Source organism: Pleurodeles waltl, chromosome 8 (genome assembly GCF_031143425.1).
Source record: "Pleurodeles waltl isolate 20211129_DDA chromosome 8, aPleWal1.hap1.20221129, whole genome shotgun sequence".
Classification (NCBI taxonomy): Eukaryota; Metazoa; Chordata; class Amphibia; order Caudata; family Salamandridae; genus Pleurodeles; species Pleurodeles waltl.
This window is the reverse complement of record NC_090447.1, coordinates 1199312869-1199330895: the sequence shown is the minus strand read 5'-3', so window position 1 is coordinate 1199330895 and position 18027 is coordinate 1199312869. Positions and strand designations below refer to the sequence as shown.

Below are 18027 nucleotides of genomic sequence, written 5' to 3'. Positions count from 1 at the left end.
TGGCACCCTGAAAGGGGTACCATGTCGACTTTGTCTTTTTCTCCCCACCAGCACACACAAGCTGTAATGGCAGTGTGCATGTGCTTGGTGAGAGGTCCCCCAGGGTGGCATAATACATGATGCAGCCCTTGTGGACCTTCCCTGGCCACAGGGCTCTTGGTACTATGGGTATCTTTTACAAGGGACTTAACTGTGTGCCAGGGGTGTGCCAATTGGGGGAACAATGGTACAGTTTTTGGCATAGAACACTGGTGCATGCCTGATTAGCAGGATCCCTGCACACTCTCAATCAAGTCAGCATCAATATCAGGCAAAAACTGCAGGTGAGATAACCATTCTCTAGACTTTCTTCCTTTTTATATATTTGTCCCTCCCCTGGAGCATGGGCACACTACTTGTGTGTTTCCACTGCTTGCTTTTTCGGGTGCTACTTTTTTCTTTTTGTTTAACAACAACATCTCCGTCTTACACACCTCTGAACTTCACTGGACTGACCACCACTGCGTCCACTTCTCCTTCACAAGAACACTGAATGCCAACACGTCCACCACCAACCCCACAGAAAAGAACGGAAGGTCTACGAAGACCAAATCACAGAATCCCTCCACCTCTTCTCACCACCAGAAATCACGGACACCAGCACCTCAGCCGACAACCTCCTCCAATGGATCTCTGAATGCGCCAACCTCTGCCCACCCCTCAGGAAACTCTCCAACAATCAACACCACAAGAAAAACAGCTGGTTCTCCCCCGACCTCCAAAGCTCCAAGTGCACTTGCAGACGGCTCAAGAGAGTAGTGAAGCAGCAAGAACACCGCAGAAACAAAGCCTTCAAAACGGCAACATAGCGCTCCACCACCTCATCAGCACAGCAAGAAAATCAGCCTTTTATGAACGCATCAACGCCAAATTTCACAACAGCAAGAACTCTTCACTGTGGTCAAAGAATTTACCAAACCCAGCACGGACACCACAGACATCCGACCCTCCCAAGACCTCTGCATCAACCTTGCCACTTTCTTCCACCGTAAGATCCAGGACATCTATGACAGATTAACCACCCAGGACCCACCCATCCCTCCTACTGCCACTGCACCTAAAGACTCCATCCCCTGCCAACACTGCATCACTGGACCCCACTAACTTTGGAAGACACCCTCAGGATCATGAAATCAATCCATTCCGGGGTGCCCTCGGACCCTTGACCCACTACATCTTCAACCGAGCCAGTGCCACCAGCACCCCTCAACTGTGCCACACCATCAACTACTCCACTGAGTCCACCACCTTCCTGGAAGACTGGAAAAACACGGAGATCAACCCTCTATTGAAGAAACCCTCTGCTGACCCGACGGACCTGAAAAACCACAGACTCATCTCGCTCCTCCCCCTACCAAGCCAAAGTCCTCATCCTGAGCTTCACCCTCTCTGCCTGGGACGACTCTTCGTAGCCCACAGCTCACAGGGCCCCCCACTGACCACGCACGTAACCTTGGCATCATCCTCGACTTCTCACTCTCAATGGCCCGCCAATTCAACACCGTCTCATCACCGTGCTTCCACAAACTTCACCTGCTTGAAAGATCTTCACATGGATCCCCATTGAGGCAAGAAGAACAGTCACCCAGGCACTCGTCAGCAGCAAGCTTGACTAAGGCAGCGTACTCTATGCTGGCATCACCAGGAAACTCCAAACAAGACTCCATAGAGTCCAAAACACCGCTGCTAGACTCATCCTGGACATCCCCTGCCACAACCCTATCACCACACACCTGAGAAACCTCCATTGGCTACCGGTCAACAAGAGAATCACCATCAAGCTCCTTACACTCACATACAAGGACCTACACAATATCTGACCCGCCTGCCTCAACCCCCGCCTCTCTTTATACACTCCGACCAGACAGCTCGACTCCACCATGCTGGCCCTTGCCTCCACCCCAAGTATCCGTAAGAACTCAGCTGGAGAAAGATCCTTCTCCTACCTCACAGCACAGACCTGGAACACGCCACCTCTTCACCTCAAGCAATCCCCCTTGTTGATCCAGTTCAGGAAGGACCTCAAGACCTGGCTGTTTGACTGATCTGCATCCTCCCTTGCAGTGCCTTGAGACCCTCTGGGTGATAAGGCGTGCTTTACAAATACCTGATTGATTGATTGACACCCCTAGGTGGCTAGTTCTAAAAAATGTACAGGTTGACTAAAATGTGCTGTGTCTATGTTGCGTTTTTGGCAGTCACTTGTCGCATGCACTAGGTCTTCCCACACAAGTTAGGTACCATTTGTATCGGGAGACTTGGGGGAATGCCTGGTGGAGGCATGGTTGTGGCTCCCCACAGTTTCCAGAACTTTCCATCACGGACATGTGAGGAAAATGTGTTTTTTTCACTCAAAGTTAGAGGTTTTTAAGGTATTCTGGGTAAAAGAACATGGTTAGAGCCCCGCAAGTCAGCCCGCTCCGGATACCCCTTGGTGTCTAGTTTTACAAAATGTACAGGTTGGCTAGATTTCCCTAAGTGCTGTCTGAGCTAGGGTCCAAAATCTAGAGCTACATGGGAAAAAGAGTGTCAGTTTTCGGTGGAAAAATGTGCTGCATCCATGTTGGTGTTTTGGGCTCTTTGCTGCACTAGGTCTACCCACACAAGTGTGAGGTACCATTTGTATCAGGAGACTTGTCAGAGCTTAGAATAGTAGAACATTTTTTTAATACTAATTGAATTTTGCTGTATTTGTGCCTTTCAAATGTAGGCCTTTGTATAAGAAAGATTACATTTTGAAAAATACCCTCCAAATCCTATGCCAGTATAGGTACCCGCAAATTCAGAGATGTAGAAATAACTAGTGCTCATAAACTCTATATCTTGTGCCCATTTCTGAAATACATAAGTTTCCTTGATAACCATTTTTTACTATGCCTATTTTGCTATAAGAATTGGTCTATGCTTGGTCCTCAATGAAAATCCATTGTACGATGCATCTAAGTTGTTTGCTTGGGTTCTTGGAGAACCTACACACCCTATATATCCGTACAGCCAGAAGGGTCTGTAGGAGGTGGCCTGGTTTGTAGTGGGTACCTTGGGTACTTACACCTTATACCAGGTCCAGTTATCCCTTATTAGTGAAGTAATAGTGTTCTAGCAGCTTAGGCTGATAGAGGTAGCTATATCAGAGCCACTTAGGCTGAACTAGGAGACATGCAAAGCTCATGCTATACCACTTATAGTTACACAGTACTTATACACAAGTAAAGACAATACTCACTGTTACCAAAAATAAAGGAAGTTGTTTTGGGTGACACAGTACCAAAAATATTTTAGAGACAATACTCCTTCTGGAGGTTAGTATTATACACAATATATACACTAGACACCAAAATAATGTAAGTAATTAGACATAGGATAGTGCAAACAATAGGAAATGCTATAGAATGCAATGGGAGAAAATAGGTCTAGGGGCAACACAAACCATATACTAAGAAAGTGGAATGAGAGTCACAAATTCCCCCCTAGATAAGTGTAGTGTGTGCAGAATCGCTCGGAGAGTAAGAATACAGTAAAGGTAAGTAAATTACCCCACCCCAGAGCCCAGAAAAGCAGGAGTTAAGTACTGCAAGTTTCCTTAGGACACACTACACCTCGTGATTTGGATTATTGCAATCACAAACCAAGTCTGCAAACAACAACTGCTGAATTCCTGGACCTGAAGACCTGCAAAAGAAGGGGACCAAGTCCAGAAGTCGAAAGAAGTTCCAGGAAGGACAGGAGCCCCTGCCATCCCAGAAGAGGGTGCAAAAGAAGTGTCCTCGGTTGGATGAAGACTGCAGAAATGCACCCTGGGAAGATGCCAGCAGGTTCCTGCATGATGCAATGGATGTCCCACGAAGTGAAGATGGATGCAGATGTAATTTCGTGTTGGAAGTTTCCAACAAGCCTTGGTTATGACAAAGTTGCATTTTGCGTCAAAATGGCACTGGCTGGACCCAGGATGGACCTGGGGGTCTCAACACTGTGTGAGGAGAAAGAGGGGGCTCTCAGCACTTTGGAGAGCCCTCAGGATGCCAGACAGCACCCACGGGAGTCCCAGGACACTGGGACAAAGGAGGTGCAAAACACAGTTGTTGCAGCACTGCAAAGAAAGGTCCCACGCCGCCGGAGGTCAACTCAGCGAGTTGAGCGTCACAGGATAGAGTGGTGGGGACCTGGGCCAGGCAGTGCATGAAGGAATTTTGCAATTAGTGCACAGAGGCCCCAGGAAGTGAAGAAGACACGGTGCACAGGGGTACTGTCACTCTCAGGGAAGGCAAGGTCTTACTCCCTTCAAATTGCATCAGCGGGACCTCAGGACCGTCTGTGTCAATGGGGTCCACCCTCTGTGTTCCAAGGAGCAAGCCCGTTGCTGTGAGAGGAGTCCAAGGGTACCAGTCGTCGACTTAGAAGGTGCCTGCATGAGCAGAGGAGGGACTCCGTCACCCCACAGGAGATTTCTTCAGTCTTTCTGGTGCAGGATGAAGATAGGGAGTCCTCAGAGCATGCACACCATGGAAACTGTTGCAGTTGCTGACTGGAGCTGAAGTTGCAGAAGAAAAGTATCCCTTGTGGATACTTTGTTGCTGTTACAGCGGTTCCTGGACCAGGCTGCAGTTGATCCGAGGTCAGAGGATGAAGTAGTAGTTGTTGCAGAGGGTTCCTGCTGGAAACTTGCAAGTAGAATCTGAAGAGAACCCAGAGGAGAGACCCTAAATAGCCCTGAGAGGGGGATTGGCTACCTTATCAGGTAAGGACCTATCAGGAGAGGTCTCTGACGTCTCCTGCTGGCACTGGCCACTCAGAGCCCTCCAGAGTGCCCCCACACCTTGCAAAGCAAGATGGCTGAAGTCTGGGACACACTGGAGGAGCTCTGGGCCCCACCCCTGGGGGTGGTGATAGACAGGGGAGTGGTCACTTCCCTTTCCTTTGTCCAGTTTTGCGCCAGAGCAGGGGACAAGGGGTCCCTGAACTGGTGTAGACTGGCAGGGAGGGCACCATCTGTGCCCTTCAAAGCATTTCCAGAGGCTGGGGGAGGCTACCCCTCCCCAGCCTGTAACGCCTATTACCAAAGGGTGAGGGTGTAACACCCTTCTGTCAGGAAATGCTTTGTTCTGCCTTCCTGGGACTGAGCTGCTCAGATCCCATGAGTGCAGAACTCTGTCTGTGAGGTGGCAGAAGCTGTAGCTGCAGTGCAAGCCTCAGACAGCTGGTTTGGCAGTACTGGGGGTCCATAGTGGAGCCCCAAGGATGCATGGAATTGGCTCCCCAGTGCCAGTTTTGGAATAGGGGACAATTCCGTGATCTTAGACACCTTACTTGGCCATATTAGGAGTTACCATTGTGAAGCTACATATAGGTATTGACCTATATGTGGTGCACATGTGTAATGGTGTCCCCGCACTCACAAAGTCCTGGGAAATGGCCCTGAACTATGTGGGGGCACCTTGGCTAGAGCAAGGGTGCCTCACACTTAGTAACTTTGCACCTAACGTTCAGCAAGTGAAGGTTAGACATATAGGTGACTTATAAGTTACTTAAGTGCATTGAAAATGGCTGTGAAATAGTGCGCGCACTATTTCACGCAGGCTGCAATGGATGGCCTGTGGAAGGGTTTTTCTGAGCTCCTTATGGATGGCAAAAGACATTCTGCAGCCCATAAGGATCTCCTGGAACACCAATGCCCTGGGTACATAGTTACCATATACTGGGGGGTCCAGTATGCCAATTGTAATTGGTAAATGAATTCACTAGCCAATAGTGACAAATCTAAAAGCAGAGAGAGCATAAGCACTGAGGTTCTGGTTAGCAGAGCCTCAGTAACACAGTCAAGCACTACTGACAACAGACACATTGGGCCACAAACTATGACCACTGGGGTCCTGGCTAGTAGGGTCCCAGTGAGACAGGCAAAACACACTGACATATAGGTTTTTATCTATGAGCACTGGGGTCCTTGCTGGCAGGGTCCCAGTGACACAGTAAAAACACACTGACACACACTCACAAACAGGCCAAAAGTGGGGGTAACCATGGTAGAAAGAGGCTACTTTCTCACAGGGTCTAGCTGACATAATGGTATAATCCTTTAGTCAATCGCCTATTGTGATAAAAAGTTACAGATGAAAATGTTGTCACAAATGCCCGTTTTTTTCCTATTCATTTTTGTAATTTCTTTATTTCGACAGTTATTTTCCTTGGGGAAAATCTTGAGGGATCTACATATATAATGCCTTTCTGATTTTGGAATTTTGTCTACTTTTTAGAAATCTACAGCTTTTCTGGATCACCCATGGGTTTCACACTGGTTTCCACCACAAACTGGAAGTAGGGTCAGAGCACAGAAAATAGGGAATGCAGGCTACCTCTTCGAAAAATGCTGAAACTGTCATACAAAATTAGTTTTTTTTGTTTCAGTTCTGCATGTTACTGAAAGCTGGAAAGATGGCGAATTTAATACAGGAAACTGTTTGTAGATGCCATTTTTAGGGAAAAAGCTGACACTTTTATCTGGAGCTCTTTTTCCCTATTTAAAATAAAAAAATAAAAAAATCAATTTAGCTATATTTGACCTGTTTTCTCAGTCTGCTTCAGGGGCCACAAACCCTGGGCACCATTAGAATCCCCAGAATGTTGGAAAAAGTGGACACAAATTTGGCATAGATAGCTTATGTGGAAAAACGTTATGGAGGCCTAAGCGCAAACTACCCCAAGAAGCCAAAAAAGGATCAGATCGGTGGGGGATGGGCTGCCGGGGGGTGTAGCAGAGAAGGGGTTAAAGTCAGTCTTGTAATCCAAGCCTTACTTTTTCTTCTTTACACTAATCTCAGCCTCTCATCCTCCTTCACTTTTCTACTTGACATGATCATCTTTTTCTGCTATACTGTCTTCATCCACATGAATGACGCACATGTCATTAACAGGAGGGAAATTCAGAGAAGGGAAATTTAGACCCTAAAAGGGGAAGCGAAAACATGATATCCACAACAGTATCCCAGTACGGCCTTGCTCGTAGGTTTCAATGAACTGCCTCATAGGTGAGCAAAGCAGTTAAAGATCTTCTGTTTGAAAGAAGCTAAGCTTGTCTGTTTTGACAGACTACCAGAGAAGCCTACTTTTGTTTCTGATTTCACCATCTCCGCTATGTCTTTGATGAAAGCTTCTGTGACATCTGTGATATGAAGGAAAATGTTTATAATTAATGAGTTGTGGTCACTGTCTATTCTTCACTGTAAAGTTGTTTGCTGCAGGTGGTGGTAGTGATGTAAGTTGATGAAGATATAGTTGGTTGTTAACTGTGTTCTAGGGGATTTATAGGATGTAGTACATGATGCATCTGCTGAGACTATATTCAGGGTGGAAACTAGACTCTTTAAAAAGAGAGTTTTATATTGTCCTGTATTTCACCTTTTTGGTTTTTTTGTGTTGCCATGGAAATTATTGGCCTGTCTCATGCTCTTTTGGCTTCTTGGTATTCTTCGCCATCTCCTCCTCATGCTCCCAGCTTTGCGTTCAGATCTCTGCATAAGACCGTCAGGAGCTTTTTCTGTTGCCAGAATATATCTTGCGTATTTTGTGTGGGACTTTCCCTGACATAGAATTGGTGGTTCATAGTTCTAACAGATGAAGATATCCAAGTCAAAGGAAGTGTTATTGTGACTGTTGGACAAAGTGTTGACAATGGTCTGTCAAGAAAGCTCCTTTGTATAAATTTGTTCTATATAATATCTGTACTCTTCCAGAGTTTGTTCCTGAGGAGCTTGCAGTTGTTTGTGTTTTGATGGTTGCAAACACCTGGGGCTTCTATTGTGTCAGAGACTAGGTTTCTTAAAAAATTATGATGGGGTGAAGAAAGTAATAAAGTCCAGGTCATCTAGTTTCTTTGTGATCCTGGCAATATTCCAGGAAATCAAGGAACCGGATTTGGAGGGTATCTGTTTCGTCCATGAATTCTGGGCCTGCCATCCTATCCAGATGTTTTTGCTGATTGTACCCATTTTTTGTGCCTGTCGACTGATCAAAAGGCCAAGTGTAGGAAAGTACCATCTTGCCTGGCATGTTACCCCCATTTTTCACTGTATATATGTTGTTTTAGTTGTATGCGTCACTGGGACCCTGCTAGTCAGGGCCCCAGTGCTCATAAGTGTGCCTGAATGTGTTACCTGTGTTATGACTAACTGTCTCACTGAGGCTCTGCTAATCAGAACCTCAGTGGTTATGCTCTCTCATTTCTTTCAAATTGTCACTAACAGGCTAGTGACCAATTTTACCAATTTACATTGGCTTACTGGAACACCCTTATAATTCCCTAGTATATGGTACTGAGGTACCCAGGGTATTGGGGTTCCAGGAGATCCATATGGGCTGCAGCATTTCTTTTGCCACCCATAGGGAGCTCTGACAATTCTTACACAGGCCTGCCACTGCAGCCTGAGTGAAATAACGTCCACGTTATTTCACAGCCATTTTACACTGCACTTAAGTAACTTATAAGTCACCTATATGTCTAACCTTTACCTGGTAAAGGTTGGGTGCTAAGTTGCTTAGTGTGAGGGCACCCTGGCACTAGCCAAGGTGCCCCCACATTGTTCAGGGCCAATTCCCCGGACTTTGTGGGTGCGGGGACACCATTACACGCGTGCACTACATATAGGCCACTACCTATATGTAGCTTCACAATGGTAACTCCGAATATGGCCATGTAATATGTCTATGATCATGGAATTGCCCCCTCTATGCCATCCTGGCATAGTTGGCACAATCCCATGATCCCAGTGGTCTGTAGCACAGACCCTGGTACTGGCAAACTGCCTTTCCCGGGGTTTCACTGCATCTGCTGCTGCTGCCAACCCCTCAGACAGGCATCTGCCCTCCTGGGGTCCAGCCAGGCCTGGCCCAGGATGGCAGAACAAAGGACTTCCTCTGAGAGAGGGTGTTACACCCTCTCCCTTTGGAAAATGGTGTGAAGGCAGGGTAGGAGTAGCCTCCCCCAGCCTCTGGAAATGCTTTCATGGGCACACATGGTGCCCATTTCTGCATAAGCCAGTCTACACCGGTTCAGGGACCCCTTAGCCCTGCTCTGGCGCGAAACTGGACAAAGGAAAGGGGAGTGACCACTCCCCTGACCTGTACCTCCCCTGGGAGGTGCCCAGAGCTCCTCCAGTGTGCTCCAGACCTCTGCCATCTTGGAAACAGAGGTGCTGCTGGCACACTGGACTGCTCTGAGTGGCCAGTGCCATCAGGTGACGTCAGAGACTCCTTCTGATAGGCTCCTTCAGGTGTTGCTAGCCTATCCTCTCTCCTAGGTAGCCAAACCCTCTTTTCTGGCTATTTAGGGTCTCTGTCTCTTGGGATTCCTTAGATAACGAATGCAAGAGCTCATCCGAGTTCCTCTGCATCTCTCTCTTCACCTTCTGCCAAGGAATCGACTGCTGACCGCGCTGGAAGCCTGCAAAACTGCAACAGTAGCAAAGACGACTACTGCAACTCTGTAACGGTGATCCTGCCGCCTTCTCGACTGTTTTCCTGGTGGTGCATGCTGTGGGGGTAGTCTGCCTCCTCTCTGCACTAGAAGCTCCGAAGAAATCTCCCGTGGGTCGACGGAATCGTCCCCCTGCAACCGCAGGCACCAAAGAACTGCATCACCGGTACCTTGGGTCTCCTCTCAGCACAACGAGCGAGGCCCCTTGAATCCAGCAACTCTGTCCAAGTGACTCCCACAGTCCAGTGACTCTTCAGTCCAAGTTTGGTGGAGGTAAGTCCTTGCCTCCCCACGCCAGACTGCATTGCTGGAAACCGCGACTTTTGCAGCTACTCCGGCCTCCGTGCACTTCCGGCGGAAATCCTTTGTGCACAGTCCAGCCTGGGTCCACGGCACTCTAACCTGCATTGCACGACCTCCTAAGTTGTTCTCCGGCGACGTGGGACTCCTTTGTGCGACTTCGGGTGAGCACCGTTTCACGCATCCTCGTAGTGCCTGTTTCTGGCACTTCTGCGGGTTCTGCCTGCTGCTGAGAGGGCTCCTTGTCTTGCTCGACGCCCCCTCTGTCCCCTGACGCAATTGGCGACATCCTGGTCTCTCCTGGGCCACAGCAGCATCCAAAAACACTAACCGCATGTTTTGCAGCTAGCAAGGCTTGTTGGCGGTCTTTCGGCGGGAAAACACTTCTGCACGACTCTCCACGGCGCGAGAGATCCGTCCTCCAAAGGGGAAGTCTCTAGCCCTTGTCGTTCTTGCAGAAACCTACGCTTCTACTGTCGAGTAGCAGCATCTTTGCACCCACAGCTGGCATTTCCTGGGCATCTGCCCATCTCCGACTTGCTTGTGACTTTTGGACTTGGTCCCCTTGTTCCCAGGTACCCTCGACTGGAAATCCATCGTTGTTGCATTGTTGGTTTGTGTCTTTCCTGCAGAATTCCCCTATCACGACTTCCATGTCCTTTGGGGAACTTTAGTGCACTTTGCACTCACTTTTCAGGGTCTTGGGGTGGGCTATTTTTCTAACCCTTACTATTTTCTAATAGGCCCAGCGACCCTCTACAAGGTCACATAGGTTTGGGGTCCATTCGTGGTTCGCATTCCACTTTTGGAGTATATGGTTTGTGTTGCCCCTATCCCTATGTGTCTCCATTGCATGCTATTGTAACTATACATTGTTTGCACTGTTTTCTAATACTATTACTGCATATTTTGGTATTGTGTACATATATCTTGTGTATATTTGCTATCCTCATACTGAGGGTACTCACTGAGATACTTTTGGCATATTGTCATAAAAATAAAGTACCTTTATTTTTAGTATATCTGTGTATTGTGTTTTCTTATGATATTATGCATATGACACCAGTGGTACCGTAGGAGCTTCACTCGTCTCCTAGTTCAGCCTAAGCTGCTCTGCTAAGCTACCATTATCTATCAGCCTATGCTGCTAGACACCCTATACACTAATAAGGGATAACTGGGCCTGGTGCAAGGTGCAAGTACCCCTAGGTACTCACTACAAGCCAGTCCAGCCTCCTACACCAAGCACAGAGCTTCTGGTTTCTCTGACTGGGTTAGTTGGCATAGTTAATGTTGCAAATCACTTATTTATTCTTCAGAGCTCTGGTTTATATTGTGACTTGCTGTTCCTGCATTTTTCCTTTATTGTGGTGTCACAGTCATGGGCCCCAATGTAGTTTAGAAGTTCTTTTACATTTCAGTCAAACTGTATTTTTTGGGAGGTGGGGGAGAGAGAATCTTTATTAATGCAACATGTAATCTGCCTGGCCAGGTGTGTTCACAATGGGATTGTTCTTTGAACTTGCAATGTGAATCATCAATTCCTGACCTGGTTTGTCTGTACAGATGTGTGTGTTTGCAGCCTCTACTAAGCTGTTTATTGACTAAGCTTATGGGTTATACTTTGCTGAAATATTTTGAGACTTTGCACATTTGGAATCCATTCTTTTAGGAGGGCTGCAACTTCTACATCTTCTAATGACTTTCGGTTGTGTAGATCTTTGGGGGTCTAGTTATTAATATGGTTGCACTGTTGCTGAATGTGGTCCGTTTGTTTTTCAGTCCTGGAACAATGGGCTTTTTAATAGGAAAAGCAATCATGGTTGCCTAATTTAGTCATGCCACTGGTTGAGTTTTCTTCAGGACATTTATCAGGGTACTTCCCCTGGTGTCACCCACATTGAAGTCTAATGTGTCAAGCAGTTCTGGGATTTAGACCCTCTATCATTTTCAGGTTATTTCTGCAGATGGTGCATTGTCTGATTTTCATACTTAGCCACCAGTGTGTCTTGTTCCTTACTCTCAGGTCATTTTTTTGGACTCTAATGATCAAAATGTTCCTTGGGCTTTTCTTGTCAAAAGGCCTTGCATTGTCCTTTGTAATATCTGGATGCAGGATTGGGGGGTCAATGTACTATTGTTCATTGCAAAGGCATCATTGAATTTATATGAGTATAAATAATATGTAATAATATTAACAGTCTTAATAATACACTTTTATATATAGCACTTTATACCACACTTCTACATTTTCTAAGGGCTGTACTCTGTGTTCCTGTAGACGAGCAAGTCCTATACAAGACCAGTGTGTGTCACTTAGCGAAGTTCTTGCCAAGGGTCCTCCTTTTATAAAGGATAAACGGCTCCACTTTACATTTTCTAAGATTATCTCATAAAGAATTCTTAATTATTTCCACATTTGCAGGGTGAATGAAGAGGGGAGGAAAGGCTTTGTCTGTGTTCTATTTCCTTGAATCTTCACTCATTTGTAAGAAGCAATGAAGACCATCAAGAACACTACAGAGGTTGTGTTTTCGGCTTGGAGCTGCTTGGATTAGATGTGCTTTATATGCCTGATGTTGTCTTTTAGTGCTAAGAAGCATATCCTGTGAAGTGCATCTGTGCTTTAAAAACAACACTATTTGCGTAAACATTCACTGAGTTTCAGGAATTTCTATTATTCAGTCTTACGAGGTGACTCTGAAATGTAAATGGATGCTATGCACACACATATTCCTCAAGCACTTTCCAGGTTTCATACAGTACATCCATGGTCATTTCAACTTGGACTAGGCATCACAGGAGGCTTTCTGAAAGCTCTGTCACGGTTTGGAATGTTTATATGTTGGATAGGGAACACTATTTCAGGAGTGGCAGATCTTAGATGAAGAAGCCCATCACATGTTTGTTTCTGGGTTTCTGCCTCTCCTCTCTTCTTCCATTCAGATGTTCTTTGCTTGTTTGCCCAGTCATGATCAATTGAACTGGAAAATGCATGTCAAAGAGAAAGGAATTTTTCATTTATGGTCATTTGGTACTTTTAGTTCATAGTCTTTCTCCCGTTGACTGACTGGAATGCATTCCTCACCACACCCACACATCACCACTCACCCCAATCCTTTCTCAACTTTGTCCTGACGTCCTCAAAGGTGAGTGTAATTTGTTGAGAATATTGAGTATTTACTTTGGTGCACAGAAGATTGGCAGAATGTTGTTGGGATTAGTGCATCAAAAGTATTGTATAACCAGCTCCCAACAGCAGTATGCTTCTATTTAAAAGTCAGTATGAAGCATTTTCTCCTTTGCTACAGTGTAAAGCATTGTACACAAGCAACATTCGGTAAAAGATTAAATGGCAATGATTCCTCGACAAAATCACCTTTAAGGACCTCTAAATGAAATACCATAATGCATTTAATGAAAGAACATACAGCACACAAATAAAAGTATATGCAAAAAATGTGTTATGTAATTAGATGAAGGAAACAGCAGGATGATGGGCTGATGTATTATTGTTTTTTCATCTCAAGGCAAACAAATAAGTAATATCTTCCTTTTCTTTATTCACCAGGAACTGGAAAGCATACATGAAGATGTTCAAATAATGAGTACTTGTTGTGAAGACATGACCAGTCGGTTGAAGGTGGGAATTAACATAATCGAGCATATTTCTCAGCGTATTTTATATTATAAAAATTGCAGATTCTCCTAGGCAGTTGGTGAAGGAAAGTCTTGATTTTATTAAAGGAATTCTTTAGGTCTAAAATTCACTAGCTAATGGTAAGATCTGCACTCCCAAAATACAAGTCAACCCACCCAACTGTTATGCTCTGTTCTGCCCATTTTTTTCAAAATGTCTCCATGCTCCTGTCCTATTTTCTGCGATCATCCTCTACTCCACTGTTACCAGAGTCCTTTTCATGCAACCACAGTGCCCTTGTCACTTTTCAATTCTGACTCACAAGAGACCATTTTAGCTCCATTACTTTCTACCATCTCTGGTTCTCTTCTATTCGTCTCCTGTCCCTCTAAGATCTTTAGGGCCATTGCCCTGTTAGTCATCCTTATTACATCTATGTACAATCAGTCTGTAGATAACAAGCAATGTCCTGACTTTCTGCAAAACTGCACTAGTTTTCCCCCTTTGGAATAAGATCACTTTAGATCCTTGGGTTCTGTCGAATGATTGCCCCCTCTCCCTTCTTCCTGTGATTGCTAAAATATTCTACAGCTGGGTTAACTGTCAGCTGTCCCAACATATTTAAAATAACAATCTCCTCAATTCATTTCAATCAGGCTGTAAGCCAATCCTGAGTACAGACACCCTGCTGATTGCCATCAGCAATGACATCTGAATGATCCTGAATTCTATTGGCTTGGTGAGGCTCATTCTAATCAATCTTTAGGCTGCTGTTGACAAGGTCTCCCATAATGTTGTTTTGGATAGGCTCTGTTTTTCTGGCCTGTTGGGCATGGTTCATGCCTGGTTTAGCTCTTTTTTAGCTCTAGGTCACTGGCTGATTTAGTAGATAAGTTCTGTTTCTCCTTCAAGGACCTAGAGTGCAGAGTACTGTAATGGTCGGCTCTACACTTTAATCTGTACATGGCTGAATTTTATCACGTCCTTCACATTTCAATTTTATGCGTATGCTGATAGTACTCTCGTAATTTAGCACCTATAAGACGATATTGATCCCTTCAAGATCTCTTCAAATGCTGTATGGTAATGGTCACAGACTGGTCAATGTCAATTCTTTCTGACTTAACTCCATAAAACTGCACTTTCTGTGTCTGGCAATCACTCCTGTTGGTCTATGTAAGAATTTGGGTTATTAGTTTAGAGTGGTGGAAGCTCCACTCAAGTAATAAATACACTCCTTGTCAGGATGAATCTTATTAGTAACTGAATAACCCTGTGATGGCAGCTTGGCACAAAGCAGTTAGGCTTATCTTAGAGGCAATGCGTAAAGTTTTTATGCAGCACTCAAACGGAAATGAAGTGAAAACACAAGAAACATCCCAAACTATTGTAGAAAAACACAGTAAATGTTAATAAATAAAATGACACCAAAACTATCAAAAGCCAATCAGTAGAACCGGAGATCTGAGTTTTTAAAGTTTTAGGTAAAAATAGCACCAAGAAGCACAAAGCACTATTTGGGGGTATTTGATCGTGCATAACGTGTTACGGCCAATTGAGACAGAGCATTGGTACAATACAGATACCAGAGTAGTCTAGCTGAAGACTTAACTTCTGACAGTCTGTATGAAGAATTCTGTTCTCATTAGCGGGGCTGTGAAGAGGTCTTTGCCAGCCCGAGGAGCGGATTGAGTGTTGTGGATGGTTGTTGCTGTAGCACAAAGAGCTGGTCATCGCTGGAGCTTTGTGTTGGTGATCGATGTGAGCTGTTGGCACGAAGTGCAGGTCTTGTATTGCTGGTCTTGCATTGATGGTTGCTGTCAGTGTGAAGAGAAGGTCCAGCTGGAGCGGATTGTATGCGCTTGATTCTCGATGTAAAGAGGTTACTTCATAGTAACCAGGAGCCCAAAATGTCTATTTTCTCCTTTCCTTCAACAGGAGTGCACACTGATGCCAGCCAAGGGTGCAGGACCAGGGGGACACCTCTTGGTGATCAGGTTTCACTCCAGCAGAAAATGGCAGCAGGGCTGAGGCAGGTGCAGTTGCTGCTGGTCATCTGGGCAGTTGCAGAGAGGCCTCTGGAAGCTTGTTGTGCTCCTGGCACAAACACAGGCGGTCAGCCAACTGAGCCTCGGAGTTGCGTTGGGTAGCCAGGCTTCTAGGCAAACAGGTTCAATCTTCCTTCTTCAGTCCACAGGGTAGTCCCTCTTCCCCAGGCAACAGGACAGCCCTCCTTCTGAATCTTCAACAGGTCCACGTGTGTTCTAATGAGGGGTTCTGAAGATGCCACATTTATAACTGGTGCCATCCTTTGTGTGGGGAATTCTCTGACTTACCCCCAAAACTGGTTCTGGTCACTTCTTCTCCTTCCCCCTGGTTTGACTCCAAATTGTTTACGGTGACAAAGTCAAAGGCAGGCCTGGTGTCCTGTTCCTTTGTGTGTGTTGCAGGCAGGGTCATTTGAAGTTAAATCAGGGCAGGGTACAGCTCCTCCCAGCGATCCTGTCAGTAAGAACCACACACCTAGGCTTCGCTTGTCACACTGTTTGGAAGTAATGTACAGCCCACAACAGCAGAGCCATCCACAGTAATGAGACCAGGGTGCTGGCAGAAAGGCACAGTTGGTTTGGACAGGAAAAAGCAAACTTTCTAAAAGTGGCATTTTCAAAATTGTAATTTAAAATCTGAATATACCATCAAAGAGGATTTAGAATTACAATTCATTTGAGTATACAACCTTAGCTTCCTCTGCCCCCAATCTGCAGATAACACTTACTAAGTGTACTGAGATAACCCAGTGTTAGTTTATGGGAGAGAAATAGCATAAAAAAACGACTTTAAGAGTTTTTCACTGTCAGGACATGTAAACCCTAAGTACACAGTCCTACTTTTTAAATACCTTGCATCCACCACTATGAGCTTTTATGGCCTACCTTAGTGGTGACTAATAGGTATTAAAAAGGAAGGCTTGGGCCTGGCAAAAGGATTATTTCGCCAGATTAAAATAGACGTTAAAAACAGCACTACAGGATGTAGTGGCAGACCTGATACTTGTTTTAAAAGGTAACTTTAGTAGCTGGCACAATGAGTGCTACCGGTCACTAGCAGCATTTAATTTACAGGCCTTGGATGCATGTATTACCATATATTAGAGGTGTATTAATAAATTAAATATACCAATCAGGTGGTTGGCAATTTTATAATGTTTCCAAGGGCGAGCATAAGCTTAAGCTGAGGAAAATGCAGTGTCCTAAAAGCCTACAAAAAGTGGTTCAGCTGAGGAAGGCAAATGAATGACATATGAGGTGACCCTGCAGAAACGGCCTGGTCCAACAGTTTTCATGTTCGAGGTCTCATTCTTTACGGGGCTAGTCCTTGCTCAGCCACTAACGTTCTTTACCTGGGAGCCATCTTTGATGCTAATTTATCTTTTGGTGCGCACATCCCGAAACTTGCTTCCACCTGTTTCCATATCATAAAAATACTAAAGGAAATCTTCCCACTCATTCTTCTAGAATTCCAGAAACACTTATTCCAGGGACTGATTATAAGCAGATTGGATTACTGCAGCATTCTGTTTGTAGAACTTTCCCTTGTTGTATAGTTATTTTAGCATGTTTTAGACACGTTATTTTAGCAAACTAGGCCTGCCGTTGTGCCCTTTAGCCCAGTTACATTTTATTCAGCATCGCTTTGTTTTGTTTTTCTTGCATTAGCCACATTTGCAGTGTCGTTTTATTGTCTCTATCGGGTTGTTCTTTCACCTAGAAAGGCATTACGTTCTTAGCACAGCATTCATTTCACTTTGTGCTTTCCTCAAGGCTACAGTCCGATAGAGTTGCTGACAAAAGTAGTACGCTGTGTCTTTGACATTCACAGAAACATACATATCCTTACGTGGGGACATTTTCTTAGAACATCAGCTGTTTTTTTATAAAAACACTTCTCTGTCCCATACACGCTAGAGGGAGATTCCAGCTAGATGACCATGACTGCATGCTGACCGTTGAGTGTCTTCGTTCCAGTTGCTTGATTAGACTGCCAAATCCCTGGCCCATATGGGGATGGTGTCATTTTAGACAACAAGCTTCCTTGCTCAGGTATGGGGATGATGTCTTCCCAGGGGGGAAACCTAAAAAGCAGATTAGGGCTTATTACTCTGGGCTCTAATATAGCTTAGGTAGGATATATATATATATATGTATATATTTATATTCCTAGTGACAGTATGGTGAGACTGTTTTTGTGTTTCACTCTTCTTGTCGCAAGTTTCCTTCTTGCGTGTTTTATCAAACTAGTTATTGCAATACATGCCATTTTATCTAAGATGTCGTTACTTCAGTAAACCTTATTGAACTATAATCTACTTCTGTTTGTATTTGCCTGTGTGAGACTAAAGTAACTGAGAGAAAGGGATGAGATCTGATCGACCACGATTCCCCTGAAGAGTCCTCTCTGTCATGCGCCCGGTTGCCACAATCATCCCCACTCTCGGGTGGAGATGAGACACTGCTAGTTGGCCAGAAAACCCAGATTGGGCCGACAGGTGTCACTTGGTGTGGGATTGTACTCAGTACCCCAC

The 18027-nt window shown here is 45.1% G+C and overlaps 1 protein-coding gene across 1 annotated transcript in view; it reads left to right on the top strand.

Moving 5' to 3' along the window:
- Positions 1 to 18027, top strand: part of COG6 (component of oligomeric golgi complex 6) — a 521976-nt gene that overhangs the window by 39662 nt on the left and 464287 nt on the right. Inside the window, exon 3 of the mRNA XM_069205482.1 lies at positions 13377 to 13448. Coding sequence (XP_069061583.1) covers positions 13377 to 13448 — 72 coding nt within the window. The remainder of the gene's footprint in view (positions 1 to 13376; positions 13449 to 18027) is intronic.